General features: G+C 38.5%; 1 protein-coding gene across 2 annotated transcripts in view; it reads left to right on the top strand.

The window, feature by feature from the left end:
- The window catches only part of kank2 (KN motif and ankyrin repeat domains 2), an 80,017-nt gene that overhangs the window by 48,877 nt on the left and 13,855 nt on the right, over window positions 1-17,285 (top strand). For both annotated transcript variants that reach the window (XM_049475628.1, XM_022667195.2), the window contains exons 5-9: window positions 117-335; window positions 3,984-4,089; window positions 7,313-8,011; window positions 12,855-12,942; window positions 13,716-13,935. In XM_049475628.1, coding sequence (XP_049331585.1) covers window positions 117-335; window positions 3,984-4,089; window positions 7,313-8,011; window positions 12,855-12,942; window positions 13,716-13,935 — 1,332 coding nt within the window. The remainder of the gene's footprint in view (window positions 1-116; window positions 336-3,983; window positions 4,090-7,312; window positions 8,012-12,854; window positions 12,943-13,715; window positions 13,936-17,285) is intronic.

Genomic DNA, 17,285 nt, shown 5'->3' with positions numbered 1-17,285 from the left:
AAAAATATGGTTTAGTGTTTAGTGGCTGTTTACAGTATAAAGTGAGGGGGATGAAAAGCAAAAGCTGATTTTTTCTGTTTTCCGTGTTTGTTCTCTCCGTTTTCTGTCTGTCCCAGACTCTCCCAGAGAGCTGCCCATAGCGATAAGCTCTAAGCAGGTACGAGAGGTCCTGAGAAGTGAGGTGTCCATGTCCGTGCCGGTCTCCAGTTCTGCTCTGGTCATGGAGACGAAGTGCAATCAGATAACTTCTCTCTGCCTGAGGCTGAAGGAAGAAGAGACACACCAGCAGTCGCCCACAGAGCTCATCCAATCACAGGAGGATGCAGCCAAGCCAGGTATCTCCCTCGATTTATAACGTTTTACCATATTTTTCACACTTTTCTTCAAATTCTTTAATTTTCCCAAAAATCATCAGAGCTCCTTATAATCCGGAGCAGTAAAGTCACTCCACTGAAGTACAGAGTTATACAGGAGTTTCAGTTTAGTTCTCCAGCACCCAGACTGGAGCAGTATTAGCATTAGCAGCTAACCATGCTAAGCTATATAGTGTCCTGAGTCACTGGAACACTCAGAGTTCCTCAATCTAGCACTAGTGGGTTGCGTTTACTAGCGCTAAGCACTGCTAACCTCGCTAAAATACGTGAAATCAGAGCTAACTGTAAATAATCGGAAGCGCTTTATTAATCCAATGCTTGTTTACTTGGGTACTTCCAGTGGTTAAACATTTTACAAATGGCAACACCCCTGTTCCTTACTGTTGTGACTTAAACACTGCCTTATAAAATAGACTAGAAAAAACTTTTTATTGATCTGTGCCATAGCAAAACCTTAGCAACCACTTAGCAACATTTTATTAACCAACAACCCTACCATAGCATCTCCCAAGCAACAGCTTAGTAACCAACTAGCTACAACTTAGCAATAATACCACAGCAACACTGCTTAGCTGCAATCAAATAGCAAATTAAATAGCAAACACATTAGTGAAACCTTATCAACTGCGTACACACTTCATGTTTCATAGCAACATTTTCACAATAAACACAAATAGCATAGCGTCTAATCACACTTGCAGTTTCTGCAGGTACTACTGCCTCTAGTTTGATCTGTACTTATTAAAACCACTTTCATACCTGTCAAGTTTTGCCAAACATTCACACAAAGCAATCCAGACTGTTCTCATACAGAGTTCCCCAATGGTGGAACAAACTACCTTCTACTACCAGATCAGGAGAATCTCTCACTATCTTTAATAAACTCCTGAAGACAGAGCTCTTCAAAGAGCACTTACTCTCCTAACACCTCTAACTAACTACCTTCTACTACCAGATCAGGAGAATCTCTCGCTATCTTTAATAAACTCCTGAAGACTGAGCTCTTCAAAGAGCACTTACTCTCCTAACACCTCTAACTAACTACCTTCTACTACCAGATCAGGAGAATCTCTCACTATCTTTAATAAACTCCTGAAGACAGAGCTCTTCAAAGAGCTCTTACTCTCCTAACACCTCTAACTAACTACCTTCTACTACCAGATCAGGAGAATCTCTCACTATCTTTAATAAACTCCTGAAGACAGAGCTCTTCAAAGAGCACTTACTCTCCTAACACCTCTAACTAACTACCTTCTACTACCAGATCAGGAGAATCTCTCACTATCTTTAATAAACTCCTGAAGACAGAGCTCTTCAAAGAGCTCTTACTCTCCTAACACCTCTAACACACTAACTACTTCTAACCTAATTTCCTTCTTCCCCTCTTTCACTTCTCTATCCCTTTATTTCCCTTCAACCTCCTTTAGGCCCTATATAAAGATGTTTTGACTTTAACTTTTATTATTTCTGTACTTCACTTTTGTAAGTCGCTTTGGACAAAAGCATCTGCCAAATGTAATGTAATGTAAAAAGTCTCCCGTTTTTGCTGGGAAACTACCGTATTTTACTCCTCTTTCCCGCCGTCCTCCCGTATTAGTATTTTTCCGTAAAATTCCCGTATTATATAAAATTTAAAACATGTAGGCCACAGGCGACAGGGCACTGACCGCTGTGTGTCTCTTAACCAATCATGGTGCCGGTTCAAGGAGAAAGTCCCGCCTTTCAGGAGAAACAGCCAATCAGCTTGCTGGTTTTGCGAAGCGCAGAGGAGGTTGGGTTTAGTGTGGGGAAGCCCCGCCCCTCCCCTCGCTGTGAGTTCAGGCAGCTAGTCGGAGAAGCTGATGTTAAACAGATCTGGATATACAGAGATTTTTCTAAAAGAAAGGTAACGGAGCTAAACGTGTAAACTGTGTGAGATTATTTCTGATAGCTGCTTAAAAAGACTCGTCTCTGAATCAAAACATAAATTAAACCCACTTTGTGCTTAATAAAATACATCTTGTGACTCAGTTAGCTTAACTTTAGAATTAGCTAGATCAGGGGTGTCCAAACTTTTTTTGTTGGGGGCCAGAAGGAGAAATATATTTGAAGTCACGGACCACAGACTCTATAATAAAACAACTAATGAAATATACCACTTTAAATAATACATTTTCCTGATTATTTTCATTTACACACCATTTTACTTCACTTACTATCTTTATCTTTAACAGTGTTGTGTAAACTAAGATTTTTCAAATTGATGTTTCATTTCATGATGTCTCTTAATATAAAACTCCTTAATAACGGCAACTTTTAGACTCTTTGGCCCGTTTTTCTGCGCTAGAAATGCGCACTCTCTCCGCTTTTAGACTCTTTGGCCCGTTTTTCTCCACTAGAAATGCGCACCCTCTCCGCTTTTAGACTCTTTGGCCTGTTTTTCTGCGCTAGAAATGCGCACCCTCTCCGCTTTTAGACTCTTTGGCCTGTTTTTCTGCGCTAGAAATGCGCACCCTCTCCGCTTTTAGACTCTTTAACCCCTGTTTTTCTGCACTAGAAATGCGCACTCTCTCCGCTTTTAGACTCTTTGGCCCGTTTTTCTGCGCTAGAAATGCGCACTCCGTCCGCTTTTAGACTCTTTGCCCCGTTTTTCTGCGCTAGAAATGCGCACTCTCTCCACTTTTAGACTCTTTGGCCCGTTTTTCTGCGCTAGAAATGCGCACCCTCTCCGCTTTTAGACTCTTTTGCAAAAAAGGAAACGGGCCGCAAATGGCCCGCGGGCCGTAGTTTGGACACCCCTGAGCTAGATAGATGGTCAGGGTATTGATATATATATATCAACTCTATTTTATTAGTTCAGGGCTAGTTTTAGGGTTTGTTAAAATGTGTTTAAATATCAAGTATTGTTGTGTAATTTATTATTTAGAAGGGGTAGATGAGATGGTTGAGCTGGAGAGAGAGAAAATGTGGAGAGGGCTGAACTGATCAGGAGTGGACTGATTGATAGAAAGAAGTATTAATGAAAGATTATTAATTGTGTAGCCCCTTAGGACTATTATTTACTTATGGAATATATCTAGTCCATGTCCTTTTTGTAAATTTGTGCACCCTTCAATTTCAATTTAAATCTATTAAAAATAATAATAATAATAAATAAATAAATATATATATATATATATATATATATATATATATATATATATATATATATATATATATATATATATATATATAAGAGAGTGCATTCCTGCCAAAAAAGAGAAGATTTCATGTAAATATCTAGAAAAGGGTTTTTTTAATTTGGCTGTATTAAAATAATTACATATGTAGGAATGTCCACAACATTTCAGGGTCAACAAATGTAGACGTTTAGATTTTGATAGTCTAATTGTAGTCTGTAAGCAATTCACAGGTGGTTATTTTTAGTATATTTCAGTAAACCTGTCTTAAAATGTACGGGATACTGAACAAATCTCTTATTTTTAAGTCCAAAAAGCTTTTTAATATGTGTTCCCTGTGAGAATACCATAGAAAATGCCCCAAACTAGTGCTGTAAAAATAGTAATAAGTTTGTTTTTAGTTGTGATTTAAAAGACATGTTAATATTCGGATTCTGATGTTCTGTTGAAGCCTCTCCTCAGTCCAGCCTGAGATCAATCATGAAGCGTAAAGCAGACGGAGGATCAGACTCTCCTTCTACCAAGAAGAATCTTCAGTTCATCGGAGTAAACGGAGGGTGAGGATTCCACTGATACTCTTTTATAATATAATCGTTACACTCGTTCATCATTTTAAAATGTTCTGTACTGTAGATTAATACTAAACTCATCACGTTTTAGTTTTATATTTTACATTCTTTCAGTTTTTTGAACATCTCTGCTGGATTTTCTCAGTCAGCTTTATGAGGTAGAGGTACCTGGAATTCTATGGCGTCATTTTCCTGCCAAAAGTCCAGAGCGAAGTTTTTGAATGCAAGAGCCTATTTAATGCAGCGCTCACGGATTTTATTCGCTCACATGTAAAGTATAGACCGTTTCAATGAGGAAAACAATAACAAAGCTCCTGCGCATGTCTGTTCCTTCCACGCTTCCGGTGGCGCTATTTTCAACTATACAGCTATACAGCTGTCAAAATGAGAGCAAATATTTCACAAATCTCCCGAAAACAGAGCAAACATACGATCAGAAATTAGTAAAAAGTGATCAAACCTCTTTTCCTCATCCTTTTGATAAGGATTTAAGAGGGAAGTATAATTAACGTTACTTTCTCAGTGTAAAAGTTGTGAATATTTGTTCCTGTAGTAGAGAAGCATCACTATAGTATATAGTGAGGTTGTAGCAGGTCAAACGCTCTCCAGCACGTACTCTGCATGATTTATAGATCAGAAGGAGGGAGGGGTTGTGAGCGGATGCTGTAACTGCAGGCAGGTCAGCAGTGTGAAAAACCAAAGCAGGCGTGTTTACTATGGAGGACCAAAAATCACAAAAGTATAAATAAATAAATGTTGAAATAAATAAATGCATAAATAAATAAATGTTGACATAAATAAATGCACATATAAATTAACAAATAAATATATAAATAAGAAATGTATTTATTAATTAATTTATTTACCTATACAATTATTTGTGCATGTATTTATTTATTTATATATTTATTTATTTATTCATTTATATGTGCATTTATTTATATATTTATTCATTTCAACATTCATTTATTTATTCATTTATTTATTTATATATTTATTTATTTATTCATTTATATGTGCATTTATTTATATATTTATTCATTTCAACATTCATTTATTTATTCATTTATTTATTTATATATTTACACAGTTATATGTGTATTTATTAATACTTATGTAATTTTTGGTCCTCCATAGTTCACTTGTTTAAAGAACAATCTGACCTGATTGTCAGTGTTTGTGACTCTCAGATTAGGTGAAGTTTGAGTTCATGTTAAATTAAAAAGTTACGTCCACTGTTTTGAACGCTGTTTACCGCTAAACGGAAGTGTTCTAGGAACAGCGACGTCACTTCCTACGCTCATGAATATTCATCTGAAACGGTCTATAGGTGCGCTCACACAAATTCACCATGCTCTCGCTCAGATTAACTCTCCTCTTGTAGGAATCTGCGCTCTCTCGGATATATCACCCTCGCGTGCTATCTGCTGTTCTTAATGTTTTGAGAGAGTGAGCGTACGCTCAACTTCCCCCTGTGTGCTCGCGGAACGTTCCCTGCAACAAAGCTGCCAAAAGTCTTCAGCCAATCAGACGTGGCAACAGGATTTGACCAATTAAATTCATAATGCTGCTTGCTCTGCATTCTCATTGGTTGAAAAAACGCGATGAAACTTAAATATCAACTACAGGACATTTTTACATTAATAACTGAAATACGTTGCTCTTAAATAATAAAATATAACAATATATATAATATAAACCATTTTATTTATTCCACAGAACATCGTATAAACTAATATGAATACATATATCAGTAATAAATCACTTTACCTGTGGCCGTTGACCTGAACCATTCATCTTGGAGAAGTTACAGGGTTTTTTCAACCAATGAGAATGCAGAGCAAGCGGCATTATGAATTTAATTGGTCAAATCCTGTTGCCACGTCTGATTGGCTGAAGACTTTTGGCAGCTTTGTTGCAGGGAACGTTCCGCGAGCACACAGGGGGAAGTTGAGCGTACGCTCACTCTCTCAAAACATTAAGAACAGCAGATAGCACGCGAGGGTGATATATCCGAGAGAGCGCAGATTCCTACAAGAGGAGAGTTAATCTGAGCGAGAGCATGGTAAATCCGTGTGAGCACACCTATATTTTACACGTGATCAAATAAAATCTGTAAACGCTGCATGAAACTTCACTCTCGACTATTAGCAGTAAAATGACGCCATAGAATTCAGGCTTTCAGTTAACAGTTGTGCTGAACTCATCAAGAGTTAATTACTTGAATTTCTTGTCTCTTAATGTAAAGTTTGAGAGCATCAGTTAAAGTAAAGTAGTGAAGAGGTAGAGTTACAGGTATACAGTGAATAGTGAATATTTGAGTAATGTTCGAATCCAGATTATGAGAAGAAACAACTACTCAACTAAATAAAGAAAAAAATACTTTAAAGGAGAACTCTAAAGGTGTAAAATGCACTTTTGTTGTAGTAAAACATGATAAAAAGTTCTTATCTTTGATGAATAGCACACCTCCGTTCTCCTACAGCGTTCAGAGATCCAGAAATTTTAACAGTTTATCCAACAAACACCCTTCAGACTGGGAGATACGGGGCATAATTTACCCTGATAAATCACTTTTTACACCGTTATCCAGCTCAAAGTAGCTCCACACCTCCTTACTAGAATCCAGAGAGGAGAGTCCTGACATTTAAAACGAGGCATTAATAACTTATAAAGTGCTTAAAAAGCTTTTTAAACACCATGTTTACATCCTATAACACTACTAGCTTCAGCTCCGAGCACCGCCATCACTGAACTGATAATAACATAGACATATATATACATAGGCATAGCAGCCGGCACCAGGAGGCAGGCTATGTGGAATCTATATATATATGTCTTTATGTCATTACCAGTACAAATATGGCTGTAAGTACTTTTTATCATGTTTTACTACACCAAAAGTCCATTTTACACCAGAGTTCTCCTTTAAAAAAAAAAAGTCAGAAAGTCAATTTCAAGAACTTTAAGGAAAGTAACGTCCAATGAAAAATGCTGATGATGGAACTGGCACTCATCAGGACCGAGTTACCAGCCTCAGAAACTGCAAGTTATTAGCACCCCAGATAAGAGCTCTTAAAAACTTCTTCACAGAGTATTTTGGTTTGTTTAACACTGTTTTTAAGTTACTTTTAAGATTCCTCATGTTCCTTCATAAGCTGATTAATCACTGCTCATTTGCATATGTAAATTTCTGCGATTTGCACTACAGGTACGAGTCCACGACGACAGAAGAGAGCAGTTCGGAAAGTTCGGAGGCTGAAAGTGACGTTAGTGAATATCACGAGGCCACGGAGAAACTCCCAGACTCAACAGCAGCTGAACAGCCTGAGACATCGTCCACCAGCGTCCCCTCTGTCCCCTCTGTCCCCACGGAGACCATAGCACCTCAGCACAGGACTGTCCCCACCCCTCAGAGCCTCAGCCAATCACCAGCCTCGGATTCCACCGATACACAGCACTGTGCCGCCGGCCAATCGTCTCCCACTGCCACGCCTCCTCAGGACAGGGTCCAGCCAATACCAGCAACGGATTCTACTCAGCACACTCCGCCCCACAGCACTGCCACGCCCCCAGAACCAAGCTCCGTCCAATCAGCAGCCACCTGCACGGTTCTGGAACAAACTCTTACCCAACCCAAAACCACTGACTCCAGTTCCCAGCAGGTTTCTCACCAATCAGAGGCCTTCAGCCCGCCCCCCCAGCAGCCTACTGCTCCGCCCAGCAACACTGTCCCCGCCCACACAGGCGCCAGCCAATCACAAACCACTGACCTCACTACTCAGCAAGAAGCCATCCAATCAGAAGCTCAGATCAGTCTTCAGTCTTCAGATATGTCTGTCCAGCAGGGGGCAGCACCGCCTCCTCCAGATGCTCACGCAGCAAACGTAGCGGCACAACAGGAAATCAGGTGTGCAATAATAATACAAATAAAATTTGGATTTATTACATTTTTCATTTTATTTTTTTAATTAATAAATTTGAATGACTTCCAAGTGGTCCAGCAGTCTAAGGCGGGTACAGTAGAGCAGTAGATGGCGCTCTCTCTTTCCCCTCATCACTCCTAAGGTGATGTGGATCAGCACAAGGCTGCGTCTGTGAGCTGATGTATCAGAACCACCAGAGTCGCTGTGCTTTCCTCCGAGCGTTAGCGCTGCTGTGATGCTACTCGGTAATGCTACATCATCAGCAGCATCTCAAAAAGAGGCGGAGTCTGACTTCACATGTGTCGGAGGAGGCGTGTGCTAGTCTTCACCCTCCTGGTGTTACTGGAGCATCACTAGTGATGGGGGGAGGAGTCCTAATGAGTGTAAATTGGGGGGAAAATGGGAAAAAATTGAGAAATAAATAAAAATTTGAATGACTTACAATTTTACACTTTACAATTTGTACTGTACATTTAATAAACAGTACTTACTACAAAGTCTTTAGTAATTATTAATTGACTACATTATTGTTTACATTATTTAATTAAACATTCAGTAATGTTTAATAAGATCTCAGCTAGTGCTAATCATAATTAGACATTGCTTAACCATTTAACAATTTTACATTTTTAAAATGGACCTTTATGGCATTTAGTTGAGGTTTTTATCCAGAGTCGGGCCAGTGTAGTGTTGGAAGTCTTGCTCTAGGACTCTTATTGTTGTAGAGCAGTATTTATTCATCCAGACAGTGTTTATTGTACTGTTGTAATTTCTGTTATTTGTGAAAATTAGGCCTAAATACTATTTATCTTTTGTATCCTTACAACTAGTTTTGTGATTGTAATAGAATTGAGGAACTTTTAATTTACCCGATACAGATATACAGCGTAATAACGCTGGAGCGCAAAAGTTCAGCAACCTAACTGCTGCTGATTAACTAGTTACCGTTAGTAAATATTTTATTATACGTCTTCAGAAAGTTCATTATTATTCTCCATTCCTTAATTCCTCTGTGATGAGGAGCTGAATTTAGCTTTTAATAACTTTCATTTTATTTTATTTTCTCCAGTCCACCTTAAATGCTGCAGTTCTGCAATTCAGCCTTCTGTTGCACCATGTAAGGTGGATTGAGGAACTTTATAATTTATTTCACTAGCTACTGAGATATAGTACTAGCGATTTTTTCTTTCATGCTTTTTATTTAGAAAACAGACGTAACGCATCCATTATATATATTATATTAAATATATATGTAAAATATTGTAAAATTAAAAAAAGTAAAGTCTTGCGAGTGATTCTCATAGCCCTCTGTTTGGAGTGTTTCTCTGGAAAATCTTTGTTTAAAGCCGTACAGGAATCAGCACACCCCACCAATAGTACAATTTTTTGACTGTATATCATATTTATAAGACTTTACACTGCAACAAAATCATAATTTCCAGCTTAATCGCTTTTTATTACGTCTTTTTATTTTCATGGCGGGGTGGATGATTTTAGAGAAAATTGTAATTTAATGGAATTGTAATTTAATCTTTTTCTGTTTTAAACATTTTCTTGATTTTATAAAATTAAGATAATATTACTGTGATATTTTACTGTGAATTAAATCTTAAAGCTTTACATTTTAAACTCCGTATGGAGACAATATGAGATTAAATATGTAGAGGAAAATAGTTGCTAAACATTAATTGCAATTCAGTCCCTTAAAAATAAAACAGTGTGAAGGTTGTGATGTCACTGATGATGTTAAAAGGTTACTGCCTTTAATAGAGTGACATTTTTGTACTGAAAATAGCTACATGAATAATTAGGCCTGGACAATAATTCGATATCGGTATTTATCGCGATAAGAAATGTTTCAATAACGGTGATATCATTTTTGTGGTATATCGATATGTATTATTTACAGAATCTGTCACGGACATGCGTTTTACTGGCGTCAGCTCGCCGCACAGCTGAACACAATCAGCTTCCGTAGCTGGACTATCTCTGTGCGTGATGACGTAATCACATAGGCACGTAGCCAGATAGGCTAGGCTAGGCTAGATTTGGCTAGGCTAGGCTAGGCTCGGGTCCGCTACGCATCTAAAATGCCTCGCGCTGGAGCCAAACGGAGCCGGCACGAGCGGATCCAAGGTTAAGGTAGGCTCGGTTTGCATCTGAAATGTTCCGCGCTGGAGTGGAACGGAACGGAACCGAGCCTAGCCTAGCCTCGGGTCCGCCCACGGGTCGGCTCGGTCCGCCTACGGGTCCGCCTCTGGTTCGCTCGGTCCGCCCACGGGTCCGCTCGGTCAGCGGTCAGTTGCGGGTCCTCTTTGTCAGCCGCGGGTCCTCTTGGCTCCCAGCGCGGGACATTTTTGATGCAAAATGAATGCCCCTGCCGCTTCCACAAGTGATTAATTGAAGTATGGAGGTCTAATTCAGTGGTGAGGATTTGGTTCGACTCTCGAAGGTCTGCTAAACTTCAGTTTGCTGCTAATTGTGCCGGAGAGTGGAGCCGACCAGCAGCGGTAACGTTAAAACATCTAATCTGTTCCACCACCTCAATCAGTTCCACTACATACAATATTTTCCTTATACTGGCTGAATCACTTTTATAGCGTATGTTGTAAGTTATTTAAGTTATTTAAAGTTTATGAATCCTTTAGGTTTGTTTATTTGACGGGGATATCATGTTCCTTTTATGTTGTATGTTAAAGAGTTGTATTTTGGCTGAAGCACTTTTGTAGCTTATATTGTAACTAAGTTATTTATAGTTGATAAAGCCTATAGGTTTGTTTATTTGACGGGGAAATCTTGTTGCTTTTATGTGTATAAAGGCTTCTTGTGTTCTTTATCCTAGTTGGAACACTTTTGTTTTGATCTGTTAAATTTGTTTACAAAAGACTAAGAAGCTCTGCTTCTATCCTAATTTTAAGTTATTTTTTTATTGGTAATAGTTATATTGGCTTATGTTTCACAGGGATGTCATGTTTTTATTTTGCTATATGCAAATAAAATTGAGCATTGATTTATCTTGACTATTGTTTATTTCTTAAGTATTATAATGTTTTCGTGAAAGGAGGTTTCAAAGACTTAAATTAAGTAGACAGTAGTAGGTACTAGGGGTGTGCCATATCATATATCACGATATTATACTCTGAAATATCGTGCCACATCACTCACCCCTAATTATCACATCAGGGTACTAATTTTTTTGCTGTTTTAAGCAAAAGAAAAACTCACACATTTCTAATTTCCTATTAAATATCTACTAGAGACAGATTATATCTGTAAAGTGTCATTTATTTTACTTTAATACTGGATATATGGAGATATTTGGAGTGCATTATTATTATTAGTATCATGTAATTCTCAATTATTGACTTCTGTTATAAATCTGCTAAAATTATTGTTTTTTTTAAATATCTTAAAGGTGTGCAATATCATATTGTATGCAATAATAAAAAAGTTTTTTGTTTTTTTGTCATATCGCCAAGAGTATCGTTATCGCGATAATACCATGAAATATTGTGATATTATTTTAGGGCCATATCGCCCACCCCTAGTAGGTACGTATTTCCATTGCAGGGATTCTTAGCAGTTTTCTGAGGCCTTCTAAGTATTTATATCGATATCGGAATTATATCGTATCGACCGAAATTAAGGAATATATCGTGATATGAATTTTGGCCATATCGTCCAGCACTATGAATAATGTAATTAATGTAATTAATATAATTAATGTTTTTAAATATATATACACATATACATATTTACTGAAACCAGGCAGCACAGCTGATATGCCAAAACCCCACCCTCACATAAATAAGAAAACAGTACAAAATGTAGTAAAAGTTGGTTAATATATATATATATATATAATATAAAGGGAAGGTTAATATATTCTATTCTCTATATGTGTAATAATAACTCATTCTGAGTAAAAAAAAAACAATACATTTATTGTTAGGCAGTGTTTATATGGAATTTTAACAACTATGATGCACACAAATAACCAGTCAAATGTTTGGACATATATTCCCTTTAAAATTTGTTTGTATTATATTTACCCAAAGTGAAGCCACCACAGGTCGAGCGCCCCCTGCTGTTCGGTTTCAGAAAGCTGTTTAACCCCACCCATCCCCATAGGATTCAATGGCAAAACAGACAATTTTCAATCACGTTTTTTTCTAATATACTGTAATTCTACCTCCTTTATTTAAATGCAGCAGCTAGACTAACCTCTGCTTATATTGTTAAATTTTTATATCCCCACATAATTCATTTTTTAAAACGTTATTTAGCTCTATTAAAAAAAGGTGTGGTTATTGTAAAAGGGCTGGTTATGGGCGGGGCCAATAACAGACTGTCAGCTCCGCCCCGCTCCGGTCCGCTCTGCAGCCTGTGACCTCGAGGCAGCCCTCAGGGGCGGGGTTATTTAAATGAGTAGGCGGTCTCTCCACAGTCTTTCTCCCTCCTCTGGTCTCTACTGCGCTCTACAGACTCGGGTTTCAGGATCAACAACACGGAGGAAGATTTTGGCTTCATTTTTATTGAATGAATGGGAATGGCGACACGGCGTCCATCTTTTTTTTTCACAGTCTCTGTATTTACCACATTGTAGATTAATATTAAAGGCTTGAAAACAATGAATGAACACATATAGATTAGATAGTAGACAAAAACAGTGTTTACCATGACTAAGAAAAAAAGAAAAAGCAGTTAAGAAGAGCATAACACCTCTAGAACTTTTTGTTTCCAAACTTTTGAGCGGTACTGTATTAATAAATGTATGAATGCTGAGTGTTTACTGAGTAAATAATGATTTGCTTTGTTCTGTTTCAGAGGGGAACTGAGCGAGAGCCTCATGACTGCTCTTCAGACCTTACAGAAAGCACTCGGTGAACCAAATGCCTTCAGCCAGCAGGGGGCGGTATGTATAAGCTTATATATGTTATAAATATAACAAATGAAAGGAGTATTTTGATATTATGTAGATATTTTACAAAAAATATATGCTATCGATTTATCATACGATTTATATACGGACATAACCACAATAAATTTTGCTGACCTTAATATTGCCCATCGTGTTTAGTTATCAAGAAGCGGCAGTTAATGTTAATGAGCTGTTGACGGATTTGTTTTGGTAAAATAAAGATCTTTTTTTGTAATTATATTCAAATTATAATGTCTTACTACTAAGCATGGACTTGCTTGTTTGGGTATTGATTGCCATTTGCACAAGCTGTGGTAAATGCTCAGCGTAAACGTGCGGAGTGGCCAGCAGCAGCTTATTTGCATAAAAGTGTCAGAGCCCTTAAACGGCTCATTCTTAAAAATCTTTATGTGAGAGTGATTTTGTGTAAATACATGAACATATTTTGCATAGAACATAGACCTATTCTAACTTCTTAAAATTAGAGTGTTGATTATTAATAAATAGTTTACATGCAAAGATTTGTATATGTGTAGACAGGGGTTCATTTAATGTTGTGTTTAAACCCCACCCACTAGATGGCAGTGTTGTACACTTCGTATCCCTTTCTTTTGATTGGATGAAAAGTTACCTTTTGATTTATATTGAGACTTTATAAATATGATAGCAGTTTTATTTCTACTATGTTTTATTTTTTTTTTATGTAAAAAATTGCAAAATTATTATTTTTTTTCTGTTAAAATCCCTGTGTATCTGTGCTCCTCCAGAGGACGGCCTACACCGCGGTGCTGCAGGAGTGGCTGAGGGTTTCCTGCCACAAGTCGGCGGACACGGCCGTGGTGAGATCCTACATGGACGCCTTCGCCTCCGTCTCTCCGCAGCTGCTGGAGTTTGTGGTGAACATGGCCGACGGAAACGGAAACACAGCGCTGCACTACACCGTCTCACACTCCAACTTCCCCGTTGTCAAACTGCTGCTGGACACAGGTAACGTTACAGTATGGTAATGTAAGGTTAGGGTAATGATAATGTTAGAGTATAGGTACGGTAAAGTTAAGGTAAGGATAGGTTATAGGTAGGGTATGGATTTGTTTGAGGGTGAGTTTAGGAAAAGATTAGGGGGAAAAGTAAGGTTAAGGTGGGGTAGAGTAAGGGTAATGTTAATGTTTAGTTTATAGGTAAGGTAAAATCATGGTACAGGTAAGGAAAGAATAGGTTATAGGTAGGGTAAGGTTTGGTGTAAGGGTAAGTTTAGGATTAGATTAAGGTGGGAGAATAGGTAAGGTAGGGTTTAAGTATGCTTAGGGTAAGGGTAATGTTTAGGTTATAGGTAAGGTAATGTTGAGGTAAGGATGGGTTATAAGTAGACTATGGTTTGGTTTGAGGGTGAGTTTAGGAAAAGATTAGGGTCAGAGTAAAGTTAAGGTGGGAGTATGGGTATGGTAAGGTTTCAGTATGGTAATGTAAGGTTAGGATAATGATAATGTTAGAGTATAGGTACGGTAAAGTTGAGGTAAGGATAGGTTATAGGTAGGGTAATGATTGGTTTGAGGGTAAGTTTAGGATTAGATTGGGGAAAAGTAAGGTTAAGGTGGGGTAGAGTAAGGGTAATGTTAATGTTTAGTTTATAGGTAAGGTAAAATCATTGTACAGGTAAGGTAAGAATAGGTTATAGGTAGGGTAAGGTTTGGTGTAAGGGTAAGTTTAGGATTAGATTAAGGTGGGAGAATAGGTAAGGTAGGGTTTAAGTATGCTTAGGGTAAGGGTAATGTTAATGTTTAGGTTATAGGTAAGGTAACGTTGAGGTAAGGATGGGTTATAAATAGACTATGGTTTGGTTTGAGGTTGAGTTTAGGAAAAGATTAGGGTCAGAGTAAAGTTAAGGTGGGAGTATGGGTATGGTAAGGTTTCAGTATGGTTATATAAGCTTACCCTCTCCGCTTTTAGACTCTTTTGCCCTGTTTTTCTGCGCTAGAAATGCGCACCCTCTCCACTTTTAGACTCTTTGGCCCGTTTTTCTGTGCTAGAAATGCGCACCCTCTCCGCTTTTAGACTCTTTTGCCCTGATTTTCTGCGCTAGAAATGCGCACTCTCTCCGCTTTTAGACTCTTTGGCCCGTTTTTCTGTGCTAGAAATGCGCACTCTCTCCACTTTTAGACTCTTTGGCTGTTTTTCTGCGCTAGAAATGCGCACTCTCTCCGCTTTTAGACTCTTTGGCCCGTTTTTCTGTGCTAGAAATGCGCACTCTCTCCGCTTTTAGACTCTTTGCCCCGTTTTTCTGCGCTAGAAATGCGCACTCTCTACGCTTTTAGACTCTTTGGCCCGTTTTTCTGTGCTAGAAATGTGCACCCTCTCTGCTTTTAGACTCTTTGGCCCATTTTTCTGCGCAAGAAATGCGCACTCTCTCCGCTTTTAGACTCTTTGGCCCGTTTTTCTGCGCTAGAAATGCGCACTCTCTACGCTTTTAGACTCTTTGGCCCGTTTTTCTGTGTTAGAAATGCGCACCCTCTCCGCTTTTAGACTCTTTGGCCCGTTTTTCTGCACTAGAAATGCGCACTCTCTCCACTTTTAGACTCTTTGGCCCGTTTTTCTGTGCTAGAAATGCGCACTCTCTCCGCTTTTAGACTCTTTGGCTGTTTTTCTGTGCTAGAAATGCGCACCCTCTCCACTTTTAGACTCTTTGGCCCGTTTTTTTGTGCTAGAAATGCGCACCCTCTCCGCTTTTAGACTCTTTGGCCCGTTTTTCTGTGCTAGAAATGCGCACCCTCTCCGCTTTTAGACTCTTTGGCCCGTTTTTCTGTGCTAGAAATGCGCACTCTCTCCGCTTTTAGACTCTTTGGCTGTTTTTCTGTGCTAGAAATGCACACCCTCTCCACTTTCAGACTCTTTGGCCCGTTTTTCTGTGCTAGAAATGTGCACCCTCTCCGCTTTTAGACTCTTTGGCCTGTTTTTCTGCGCTAGAAATGCGCACTCTCTCCACTTTTAGACTCTTTGGCCCGTTTCTGACACCTAGCGTTCAAACTTTGAATCTCACATTATAAAAACCTGCTTAACAGCGGGCCAACTTTCATTTTATTTCTAAAATACCTCGCGGGCCGCTCCAAAAAAGGAAACGGGCCTCAAATGGCCCGCGGGCCGTAGTTCGGACACCCCTGGCTTAGGGTAAATGTAATGTTAAGGTAAAGTTATGGTACAGGTAAGGTGAGGTTACAGTGTGGTTAGGGTAAGGGTAAAGTATGGTTATGTACGGTTAAAGTAAGGGTAATGTTAAGGTACAGTAAGGATAGGTTGTAGGTAGGGTAAGCTTTGGTGTGTAGTTGAGGGTAAGGTTATGTGGGAGTATGGGTAAGGTAAGGTTATAGATAGGGTAAGCATAGGGTATCTGAGGTTATGTGAAGATAGGGTAATGGTAATGTTAGGATATAGATATGGTATAGATAAGGTATGGGTAAGGTAAGGATATGTTATAGGTAGGGTAAGGTTTGTTTTAATGGTGAGTTTAGGATTAGATTAATGTACTGTTAAGGTGGGAGTATGATTAGGGTAAGCATAGGGTATGGTTATGTAAGGTTAGGGTAATGATAATGTTAGAGTATAGGTAAGATTAAGTTAAGGTAAGGTAAATATAGGGCATAGGTAGGGTAAGGTGTGTTGTGAGTGTGAGTTTAGGATAATATTAGAATGAGGGAAAGGTTAAGGTGGGAGTATGATTAGGGTAAGCATAGGGTAAGGTTAGGGTAATGACAATGTTAGAATATAGGTAAGATTAAGTTAAGGTTAGGTATATATATGGCATAGGTAGGGTAAGGTTTGGTTTAATGGTGGGTTTAGGATTAGATTAGTGTAAGGTTATGGTGGGAGTGTGGGTAAGGTTAAGGTGGGAGTATGATTAGGGTAAGCATAGGGTATTATTATGTAAGGTTAGGGTAATGATAATGTTAGAGTATAGGTAATATTAAGTTAAGGTAAGGTAAATATAGGGCGTAGGTACTTTAGGATGAGATTAGAATGAGGGAATGGTTAAGGTAGGAGTATGGTTAAGGTAAGGTTACAGTATAGTTAGGGTACGCATAGAGTATGTGAAGTTTGAATAATGGTAATGTTAAGGTAAGGATGGATTAAAGGTAAAGTAAGGTTTGGTTTAAGGATTTTAGGATAAGATTAGGTTAAAGTTAAGGTGGGGGTATGGGGAAGGTAAAGTTACAGTATGCTTAGGGTAAGGATAATATCAAGGTAAAGTTATGGTACAGGTCAGGTAAGGCTGGGGTAGGGTTAAATTAAGGTAAAAAATAAGGTAAGGGTAATGTTATGGCGAGGTTAGATTTGCGTAAATTTAG

The sequence above is a fragment of the Astyanax mexicanus genome, chromosome 3 (assembly GCF_023375975.1).
Source record: "Astyanax mexicanus isolate ESR-SI-001 chromosome 3, AstMex3_surface, whole genome shotgun sequence".
Taxonomy (NCBI): domain Eukaryota; kingdom Metazoa; phylum Chordata; class Actinopteri; order Characiformes; family Acestrorhamphidae; genus Astyanax; species Astyanax mexicanus.
The sequence above is the reverse complement of the archived record's forward strand: the minus strand, read 5'-3'. Positions and strand labels throughout refer to the sequence as shown.